Source organism: Rhinopithecus bieti, unplaced genomic scaffold (assembly GCF_001698545.2).
Source record: "Rhinopithecus bieti isolate Rb0 unplaced genomic scaffold, ASM169854v2 scaffold_3763, whole genome shotgun sequence".
NCBI lineage: Eukaryota > Metazoa > Chordata > Mammalia > Primates > Cercopithecidae > Rhinopithecus > Rhinopithecus bieti.
Window position 1 is genome coordinate 711,648 of NW_016804379.1, and position 11,475 is coordinate 723,122.

At 43.8% G+C, this 11,475-nt stretch overlaps 1 protein-coding gene across 1 annotated transcript in view; it reads right to left on the reverse strand.

Annotated features, from left to right (window-relative positions):
• Positions 1-11,475, reverse strand: part of TBX19 (T-box transcription factor 19) — a 36,836-nt gene that overhangs the window by 5,703 nt on the left and 19,658 nt on the right. The window contains exons 5-7 of the mRNA XM_017867558.1: positions 9,826-9,887; positions 5,487-5,675; positions 1,794-1,929 (exon numbers count right to left, since the gene is read on the reverse strand). Coding sequence (XP_017723047.1) covers positions 1,794-1,929; positions 5,487-5,675; positions 9,826-9,887 — 387 coding nt within the window. The remainder of the gene's footprint in view (positions 1-1,793; positions 1,930-5,486; positions 5,676-9,825; positions 9,888-11,475) is intronic.

Here is an 11,475-nt window from a genome sequence, read left to right on the forward strand (position 1 = left end):
TATATAAAAATATATAATATAGTAGTATATATTGTATATATATAAAAAATTGGGATATTTATTCTTTGCTTCACACTAAATCTTCAAAATCCTGTGGGTATTACACTCACAATATATCTCAACTTGGACTAGCTGCATTTCAAGTGTTTGACAACCACAGGTAGCTACTGCACTGGACAGCACAGCTTTATACCCTGCTATATCAGCAACACCCAGGAACTTGGTAGAAATGTAGAATCTCAGGCCCCTACCCAGACCTAGCAATCAGATTCTGCATTTTAGCAACAACCCCAGGTGATTCTAAGCCATCACATTCTCCTTTTTCTAGACTTACAAATCATAAGTCATCTGATGTGTTCCCAAATCCAATCCTTTTTTTTTTTTTTTTTGAGACAGAGTTTCACTCTTGTTGCCCAAGCTGGAGTGCAGTGCCTCAGCTTACTGCAACCTCTGCCTCCTGGGTCCAAGTGATTCTCCTGCCTTAGCCTCCCAAGTGGGTGGCATGGGATTATAGGCATGCACCATCACACCGGCTAATTTTTGTATTTTTAGTAGAGATGGGATTTTACCATGTTGGTCAGGCTGGTCTCAAATCAGGGGATCAACCTGCCTTGGCCTCCGAAAGTGCTGGGATTACAGGTGTGAGCCACTGCACCCAGCCAAGTCTCATCTTTTAATTTTTATTCCACTTTGGACCTTCTCAAAATTCTGCATAACCATATTGAACATAATAGCTGACATTTACACAGAATGTTACTGTTTACAAAGCATGTTAATGAATTTTCTAATTTCTGCATTTGATGCTCACGGTAACTCTGCAAAGTAGGTCATATTATTTCCATGAAAGAGATAAGAAAGCTGAAGCTCAGTAAGGTTAAGAAAATTGCCCAAAGCCACAAAGTCACTACTGAGGTAGAACTGGGACTCAAACCCCTGCCTGTCAGACTCAAAGGGGCCTTCTCTTCCCACTTCACCACTCGGATTTCTATAAGTCAGAACTTAATTCAGGTCGCTGGTGTGAGGACTAAACTATGGGGTCCTCCATGCTACACTTAGCCCTCTTACCAGGGTTGTGAGACCAGGCATCCACAATATGTCCCCCTTTTAGGATGGGTGACTCACGGGAAAGTGGACAATAGTGGGTCTTGACTTCTCAGTGTATGTTTATACTTTTCCTCTTCAATTCCTCTACAGTCAGTATCTATTTGCTACCACCATAGTTTAAAGTGTTTCTGACTGGTTTAAGACAAATGATCCCAGGCCATAATGTCTACCCCCTTTTTTTTTTTTTCTTTTTGAGACGGAGTTTCACTCTTGTTGCGCAAGCTGGAGTGCAATGGCGCGATCTCAGCTCACTGCAACCTCCGCCTCCCAGGTTCAAGCGATTCTCCTGCCTCAGCCTTCCGAGTAGCTAGGATTACAGGCACACGCCACCATGCCCAGCTAATTTTCGTATTTTTAGTAGAGACAGGGTTTCACTATGTTGGCCAGGCTGGTCTCGAACTGCTGACCTCAGGTGATCCACCTGCCTCGGCCTCCCAAAGTGCTGGGATTACAGGCATGAGCCACCATGCCCTGGCTATCCTTTTAAATATAAGAAACGGGATATGACTGAGCTGTTTCTCCAGTTATGAAAGAACTCCATCCTGTTGCCACCTTGACTTCTTAGTGTTTTAGAAGTCAGGACAATAGGTTAGACCAAGCCACCCTAGGAAAAAGAATGAACCTGAGTCCCCAGTGCTAAAGTAAACCCCTAAGACCACCAATGAGCGAGCTGATGGTGTTGGTCTTACCTGGGACCTGGACTGATTGGTCCGTTGGTGTGGGGTACAGACAGGATGCTGGCATGGGGTGTGGAGGATAAGGAAGTCCAGCTGTCAGGTCCCGAGAAAACTTGCAGATTATTGCTTGAGCTTTCTATCAAATTCACTTTGGGGAAATAACAACAGTTGAATTGATAGCAAATGTAGAAAACATAAAGATGGTGACCAGTGACATTATCCTAAAGCAAAATATAACCATGGCTTGCATCACAGGCACCAACAGTTTGTTAGTTCTTTCTCAGGGAAATAGAAAATAAAAAAGAAACGTAGGTTTCTTGAATGCCGACCATATGCCAGGTGTCATTCATAGTTTAATCTTCACACTAGTGACTCCTTAACTCCATCTTATAGATAAGCCTCAGGGTGGTAGAATTATTTGCCCTGGTTATCACCGATCTGTCTAACTCATTTCACCACAGTCACTCTCTTTTAAGAAGGGACCATACCAGCCTCCCCTCAAGCTAAGCCTAAGGGCCACCAGTGCCCCAGATGAGATTTCTGAGGTCCAGGAACTTATTCTTCTCAACCATCCCCTAGAAGGTTTAACTATCTCAAGCACAGTGCCTTTTGACCAGGTGTGGTGCTCACACCTGTAATCCTGGCACTTTGGGAGTCCAAGGCAGGGGGATCCCTTGAGCCAGGAATTTGAGAACTTTCTGGGCAACACAGAGAGACACCATCTCTACAATTAAAAAAAAGGAAAAAAAAAAACATACCTTTTTACAAAAAGAAGTAGATTGTATGATCTCACTTATATGTGGACTCTAAGATTAAAGTTGAATACATAAAAGCAGAGAGTACAGCAGTGGTTACCAGGGGTGGGAAGCTGGGGAAATGAGATATTGGTCAAAGGATGTAAAATTGCATTTATGTAGGATGAATAAGTCTAGAGATCTAACTTACAATCTGAAGACTATAGTTAATAATACTGTACTGTGTACTGGAAATTTGCTAAGAGAGTAGATTTCAGGTGCTTTCATCATGAAAAACAGTAACTATGTGAGGAGATGGACATGTTAATTTGCCTGACAGCAGTAATCACTTCACTATGCATATTATATCAAAACATCATGTTGTACACCTTAAATATACAGTTTTTATAGAGGGGAAAAAGAAGAATGTCTTCCATTTCTTTGAATCTCTATTTGCATAAATAGTGTATATATAAGAGAGAGGAAGAAGGCAGAGGGAGGGAGGAAGTAAGGGAAAAGGGGGGAGAAAGGAGAGAGAGGAGGAAGAGTCCAATGTCTATCTCTGGTGCTATGGTTTGAATGTGTTCCCCAACGTTCATGTGTTGGGAACTTAACTCCCAATGCAACAGTGTTGAGAGGCGGGGCCTTTAAGAGGTGATTAGGCCATGGGGGCTCTACCCTCATGAATGGGTTAATGCCAATATTGCAGGAGTGGGTTTCTGATAAAAGGATGGGTTTAGCCTCCTGCCCTCTCCCCCTCTCTTTCCCTGACTATCCGTGTGATGCCTTCTGCAACATTATAATACAGCCAGAAGACCCTTACCATATGCTGGCACCTTAATCTTAAACTCCCCAGCCTCCAGGACTATGAGAAAATAAATTTCTATTGCTTATAAATTACCCTATCTCAAGTATTTTCTTATAGCACCACAAAGGGGACTAGGACACCTGCCCATGTCTCTTCTTTTTACGATCTGGCACTTGCAAGCTCTCCAGCCCTAACTTGCATTTTCCATCTGTCTGCACTCCCCCTACATTCTGCTCCAAAGCTATTCCCAGACAACGTAGGGTCTTTCCCCCTTCTATATTTTTGCTCAGCCCACTCTCTCTACCTGGAATGTCCTGCGCCTCTGCCTGTGGCACATGCCATCCTCCACCTTTTACCCCTGCCCACTCCCACTCTGTCCTTTTCTATTCATCTTTCAAGGCTCAATTTAAATGTTAACCCCTCTGGGCAGCCTTTGCTGCCCCACCAGGCATATCCAGCTGCTCTTTTTCCTTCATTCCCATGGCACCTTGACTTGTGTGTTTTGTAGGCTGTTTCTCAAACTCTAGATCACTTATGAGTCCCCTGGAGATCTTGTTAAAATGCAGACCCTGATTCAGGAGTAGAGCCTGAAAGTCTACATTTCTGACAAGTTCCCAGGTGATGCTTCTGCATTATATTAGGATTTGTTATTTACGTATTTGTGCAACCCTGAGCTCCTCCAGGGAAGAAGCTATGTCTTTTTTTTTTTTTTTTTTTTTTTGAGACAGCATCTTGCTCTTATTGCCCAGGCTGGAGTGCAGTGGCACGATCTTGGCTCACTGCAGCCTCCACCTCCCAGATTCAAGCGATTCTCCTGCCTCGGCCTCCCAAGTAGCTGGGATTACAGGCACCCGCCACCACGCCTGGCTAATTTTTGTATTTTTAGTACAGACAGGGTTTAACCATGTTAGCCAGGCTGGTCTTGAACTCCTGACCTTGTGATCTGCCTGCCTCGGCCTCCTAAAGTGCTAGGATTACAGGTGTGAGCCACCACACCCGGCCCTGAAGCTATGTCTTAATCACTTTCCTATCCCACTGCCTAGAAGAACATGGTACGCAGTAGGTGCTCAGAAGATATGATTTGATGCTGACGGCAGGAAAGAACAAGGAAGTAGAGTGAGCCACAGATCAGTTTCTGCTACTGGTAAGCTACATAATCCCCCCTCCTGGCAGCAATGGTTGAGGTTGCCAAGGGTAGCAGGCTAAGGGACACAGGGACAGGTAGCTGGTGACCAGGAAGACCCTCTACAAATGCAGAGCTCAGGGTGTCACCGAGGAAGGAAGGAGGCTGGAATCCAAATACTCTCCACTATCTCCCATGCCATGAACTTTGCTTGTTTTGTTGAGTGTCAATCTCTTCATATTAGTATAGAATCTCCAAATGGGCAGGGCATTTGTCCGTTTCATTCCTGTGCTTGAAACAGAGCCTGGCATATAGTCGATCCTCAATAAATATTTGTTGCATGAATAATTTAATGAAAAAGTAACCATTGTTTTCATTTCTCCCTTCTTTCTACAAATCTAATAACCAGGCAAGGACTGGGTCTACATAAGGCAAAGGTGGAAAAGGCAGTAGTCAATGAGAAAAAAGCACACAAACAATACTGCTAACTTAAAAAAACAGTCAGACAGCAAAAATTATTTTAAAATATTAAGGTTGGGTTTGCATGTCTCCAACTGAATCCAACTAAGGCCTGAACACACAGGGATCCAGCTCCCCAGAGACCTTCCTAATAGCTCCCTAACACTAGACCCAGTATTCCCTGAACTGAGCCATGAATGCAACCATAGAAAGGAGCCACGTGAAGGCGATGAACTGAGTGTTTCAGACCCACACAACTTGACGTGGCTTTTAGAGATCTGCCTGAACTGCTCAGAACACCAGTGTCCTGGCCTTTCGTGCCAATTAGAAATCAGAAGACTGCAGGTTTTATGAAATAACTAAAAAAAAACTAAAAAACTAACATTGTTATACCTAGTTAATCAAATATTTGTACATAAAATAACAGTAAAATAAAACATAAAAACAATAATATCATAGATGTATATTAGATGAAAAAGGTTCCATCTTTAGCTACTCCTTTTCCTAGCTCTTTATCCATTTCTCCTGGCTGCCCCAGCCCCAGCTCATACCCCAAGGGTTTAATCAGCAGAGTCACAGACCTGAGGGAGAATGGTTTCTATGCATGTATGCAGAAGGGTAGGGAGTCTGCCGGTGTCCTCGGAGGCCCGAATAGTGCTCACAGCCATGGTGGGTGTGGGGAGCAGGCAGAGGCAGAGGAGCGGCATACTGGTAATTGGAGTTTCCTGCTGTGCACACTCCTTCCGGATTGGAAAAGATCCAGCCTCCCACTAAAACAGACAAGAGGAAGACACCAAGACTGAGTCTGTGAACTTCCACACCAAAAATCAGGTGACCAGCTACTTTACACAACTACAATTCTTGTAAATGACACTGATGCCAGCCTGTGTGTTGGTACCATCCCCCAGCTGCCACTGCCCCTGCCCATGAGCAGGTAACTTGGCTTCTCTGGAAATGCATGACCAGTCCTGAAACTGCCTTTGCAAAAATTATATCAGTGAGAAAATTATGGCAGTCGGAGAAATCTGATCTACCCAATCTCCCTCTTGCCTTTAGCCTTCAAGCTGCCAAGCTAGCTTTGGAAGACATTTAGCTTATAGTTTAAATAATAGTAACCCTTCTCCAAAACTCAACTGCCTTTGTAAAGCAAATGAAAGACTACCAGGTTAGGAGCACAGAGGAGCCTGAATTCTGCTAATGTGTAGACACACATGATTGCCAGCTATTATTCCAGACTTCACAAGATAGGCAACTTTCCCAATTACTCCTGCAGATTACATCACTATTGTAGAACCTCAGGCCTTCAGAGATATCTTTTCAGGTTTTTGGCATATCTTACAGCAGTGGCTCCACCTGGACCCACCAACCCCACCTGTGGCCCCACCCAGAAGTGACTCAGCACCAGAGGACAGCTTCGATTCCCTGTGATTTCATCTCCGATCCAACCAGTCAGCAGCAAGCACCTATTGCCTACCTACCCCCACTTCTTCCCTGAAATTACCTTTGAAAAAGGTAACCTAACCTACGAGTTTTTGAGAGATCGATTTGAGTGAGAGCTCTGTCCCCCACATGGCATGGCCAGACTCATGTCTATTAAACTCTTTCTTTATTGAATGCTGCCATCTTTGTGTCAGAGGTGTTTGAACCAGAGTGACTCCAACTTGAATAGGGGCTGGGTAAAGTGAGGCTGAGACCTACTGGGCTGCATTCCCAGGTGGTTAGGAATTCTTAGTCACAGGATAAAATAGGAGGTGAGGACAACATACAGCAAAGACCTTGCTGATAAAACAGGATGCAGTGAAGAAGCCAGCCAAAACCCACCAAAACCAAGATGGCAATGAAAGTGACCTCTGGTCATCCTCACTGCTCTTTATATGCGAATCATAATGCATTAGAATGCTAAAAGACACTCCTGTGAGTGCCATGACAGTTTACAAATGCCATGGCAGTGTCAGGAAGTTACCCTATATGGTCTAAAAAGGGGAGGAACCAACACTCAGCTATGGGAATTGCCCACCCCTTTCCTGAAAAACTCATGAATAATCCACCCCCTGTATAGCAATGCAAACAAGAAGTAAGTATAAATATACTCAGTTGAGCAGCCCATGCCTCAGTTCTCTCTATGAAGTAGCCATTCTTTTATTCCTTTACTTTCTTAATAAACTTGCTTTCACTTTACTCTGTGGACTCGCCCCGAATTCTTTCTTGCCTGAGGTCCAAGAACCCTCTGTTGGGGTCTGGATCAGGACCCCTTCCCAGTAACATCTTTTTTGTGCAATCAGCAGGAAGAACCTATCGGGTGGTTACAGTCCTATCAAAGGACTCCATCAAAGGGTAGAAAACCTCTAAAGCAACACTGGAATATAGCTATACGAAATACGATCTGAACGCAGAAGTTAATAGAAATGCAAACTTAAGGTGCTTCTGGCCTAATTAAAGTAAAAGTCAGTCTAGGAGGCATTACACATATATGTAATTCATGGACCTGCAGCTACCAGGGAATGTAGGGAATGATTAATGTGGTTACCCAGGAAGAGTGAAAGCCTCTCTATTTCTGCCAAGTGGGAAGGTGCTTTCAGTTCTTACTCTAAGCAAGAGGAATCATGATGCCTCCCAACCCCACCCCACAAACAGAATTCTGGCAGCACAGAAAGGGGGAGCTGGTCTAGCACACCTTGACAGCAAGCATTTTGGTTTGTGTTTGTTTTTTTCTTTTTCCCCTTTTTTCTTCTTTTCCCCTTTTTTCTTCTTTTCATTCCACTTATTTACTGACAGGCAGCAAGCATTTTGCAGAATATTTTGGACAACTGCAAAATGTTTTGTAGAAAGATTCTGAACAGAAGACTATTTCGAGTGAGTTCATGGGGCAAAGACTGAGACTTCGTAATGCAGGTCCCGAAACAAGAAGCATGTTCTCCCGCTGACAGTGCCTCAGCTGAGGGACCAACGGATAGCGATTCAGATAGGACCAGAGCTGTTCCTTAAGAATATTGACTAAGGATTTTCACCTGGGCTTCAGCAATGAGGAAATGGAGCTTGATATTAGAACCCACTGTCTTTGCTTAATACTTTTTAAATATAAGTAAACAAATTGTACAGAGTTCATATTACAATCATTCCCAACAAATCCTTTTGTCATCTTCATTCCCCCAGAGTTGCACAAACTTATGACCCAAGGGGTCCCTATCTGACTAACAGAATCAAGATGCAGGCACCCAGTAGGCAAGCTCCTCAGAACCACTAACTTTGCCACATATAACGTACACACGTCAAGAAGTTTGCTGAGAAGATTGCAACACATGAACTTTGAACTCCAGTGGTTCTGCACATGGCCCTAACCTACACAACAAGGTTTTTATTCCAGTTCATTCCACCTAAAGGAAAAAACTGAGGGGGAAATGATAAATGAACAATAGCTCAGAGCAGTCTGAGTTATGTGAGGTATACAAAATGTATCAGGCCCAGAGGGATGTGAGTGTGAGGAGCACCTTCAGTCAAGGGCACCCCCTGCACCCATGCCCAGGGGCAATTCTTTAAAGGCATTTTTGTTCCTGACTAGCTGCCTCACCCATTATCTTCATGTTCCTGGAATGTATGATACAAAGAACAATGTATAACCAATCAATAGCTCATGTTACGGTAAACAGTTTATGAATCGTCTCTTCTTTTTCCTTTAAAAACCCACTTGTAACTGCTGCTAACCCAATCATATATTCAGGGGAACTTGAATCTATGCTCCCAAGTTGTAGTCCTCAAATTTGCCTCAAATAAACTTTCTACTTATATTAATGTTGCCTCAGTTTTTTCATTTAGGTTGACAGTCACTTTTAAAGAGTGCTTTTCGGCCGGGCGCAGTGACTCACGCCTGTAATCCCAGCACTTTGGGAGGCTGCAGCAGGAGGATCACAAGGTCAGGAGTTCGAGACCAGCCTGGCCATTGTGGTGAAACCCCGTCTCTACTAAAAATACAAAAATTAGCCAGGCGTGGTGGCGCGTGCCTGTGGTCCCAGCTGCTCAGGAGGCTGAGGCAGAAGAGTCACTTCAACCCCAGAGGCAGAGGTTGCGGAGAGCTGAGATTGCGCCATTGAACTCTAGCCCGGGCAACAGTGAGAGTCTGTCTCAAAAAAAAAAAAAAAGAGTGCTTTTCTGAGAGCTGCTTCTCTTTATGCGGCTGTACTCCCAGGTCTGGTATGGAAGGTGCACTAAGATTGAAGGGAAGGAAGAAGTAAAGAACTCCGCAGCTGGCAAACTGCATAAGGGTTCTTTGCAAGCCAATATAATCCAAATTAAAGAGGGTTTCAGACACCAGGGTTAACTTTCCTACTCTGATGTCACTGACCGTGGGTTGCATTGCAGCTGCAGAGGATTTCTTCCGCCATCCTGGGACATGGACAAGGTAACACGCTGATGGGGACATTCAACACTCCCTGCAGAATCCCAGCTATATGACTTCACCTCTTCCTACAGCCTTCCAGCCCACAAATAAAGACTCTTCCCCACAGAGGCTACAGCCTGCGTGACACATTGCTATGGGGACCAACTCCAAAATTAGCAAACACTAAGAACAGGAGAACTCCAAAACACCAGAGCGGCGAGCATAAAGTTAGGAGGCCAGCCAAGAACGCACTGTTGAGGCTTCAGTGCCTCACTGACATGAAAACCAGAGTCTAAGAAATTCAGCATTTTCATTCTTATCTCCTGCCTAAGACTTTTTTAAGCCCTTTAAACCTAGGACCACTGGCTCTCTCTCTGGAAATTCTGGGAAGGGCATAAATTTGTCCTTAATAGAATAAACAGTGTGTTGGGTTTTGATTTGGAAGAGACCTTAAGCAGTCCTGACAGGCAAAGAGTCTGAGTGTGGAGGGAATTGGCTCCAAGTACAGCCCCAGGCACCTCCCGCCTCGTGTACTCCAAACTCACAGTGAGAACAGGTCACATGCTGGCTTTCAGAGAGAGCCTCCGGAACGTCTCTTAGGTGATTTCTGAAAGACGAAAGAAAATGCAACACAGTTGTCCAACTTTTTATGTATGTCCACCATAAAGCATACCCAAAATTCTCCTTGAAGAGCAATCAATTTCTTAGAATAAGAAAACCCAACATTTTTCCCTACGCTCCTGTCCTTCCCCATTCTCCTTCCTTCAAGGTGCTGTCTCTACTTGTGCAATTGCTCTTGGAGTTCCAGTTTTACTGTTTACCCCTCTTTACCATAGTAACAGCTATCCCTGTTTTTTGGTTTTTGGTTTTTGTTTTTATCTGAATAATTTGGGGATATTGTTCCTGACTGACAAGATTCAAGCAACAATAACAGCACAATTCTAGGGCACAATTACATATGTGATATGCTAGATCCACCAATGACTCTGTGAGGGAAATATTAACATATTTTTCTAATTTTGTAGATTAGAAAAGTGGATCTCGAGGAGGTAAACTGACTTATGCAAGAAGAAACAGCCAGTAAATTACAGAGCAAGGATTCAGTCAGGACCTCTTACTCAAAGTCCTACATTCTTTGTATTATACCATGCTACTGTCACTTTGAATCTAGATTCTGTCATGTCACATGTCAGTTTATCCTTTAGGCCTTTTGTTAACCAAAAATGTTATAAGTGTGTCTTGTATATCATCATAATTTATTCCAATATTGGAGCTAGGCACAGTAACTCACTCCTGTAATCTCAGCAACTAAAGAGGCTGAGGCAGGAGGATAACTTGAGGCCAGGAGTTTGAGACTATCTGGTCAACATACTAAGACCCCTGTCTCTTAAAAACAAACAAACAAACAAAAAACAAAACCACATAGCCAGGCATGGTGGCACATGCCTGTAGTCCCCACTACTTGGGAGGCTGAGGCAGGAGGATAGCTTGAGCCCAGGAATTTAAGGCTGCCGTGAGCTATATCACACCACTGTACTCCAGCCTGCATGACAGAGCAAGACTCCGTCTCTAAAATAATAATAATAATGTATTCAAACATTGGACAGGACAGGGTCCTGTGATGCATCATTATGAACATCTGTCCATTCATGTAGAGCCTTATCAGAGCCTTTAAGGTGAACAAGAAAGATTAGACAGTTAAAAAAACTACTTAAAAGATTTGAAACTTAAGCAATAAAATCTGAACATTAAAAAGATAATCATATTTATACTGTAGGCTTTGTCAATTGAAAAGTCAATGATGAGCACCATAATCTTCTTTTTCCTGGGACGGAAAACACACAGAGGCTGAGCATGGTGGCTCAAGCCTATAATCTCAGCAATTTGGGAGGTCAAGGCGGGTGGATCTCCTGAGGTCAGGAATTCAAGACAAGCCTGGCCAACATGGTGAAACCTTGTCTCCACTAAAAACAAAAAATAAAAAATTAGCTGGGCGTGGTGGCGGACACCTGTAATCCCAGCTACTAGGGAGGCTGAGACACGAGAATTGCTTGAACCCAGGAAGCAGAAGTTGCAGTGAGCAGAGATAGTGCCACTGCACTCCAGCCTGACTTGGTCTCCAGAAAAAAGAAGGAAGGAAGGAAGGAAGGAAGAAAGGAAGGAAGGAAGGAAGGAAGGAAGGAAGGAAGGAAGGA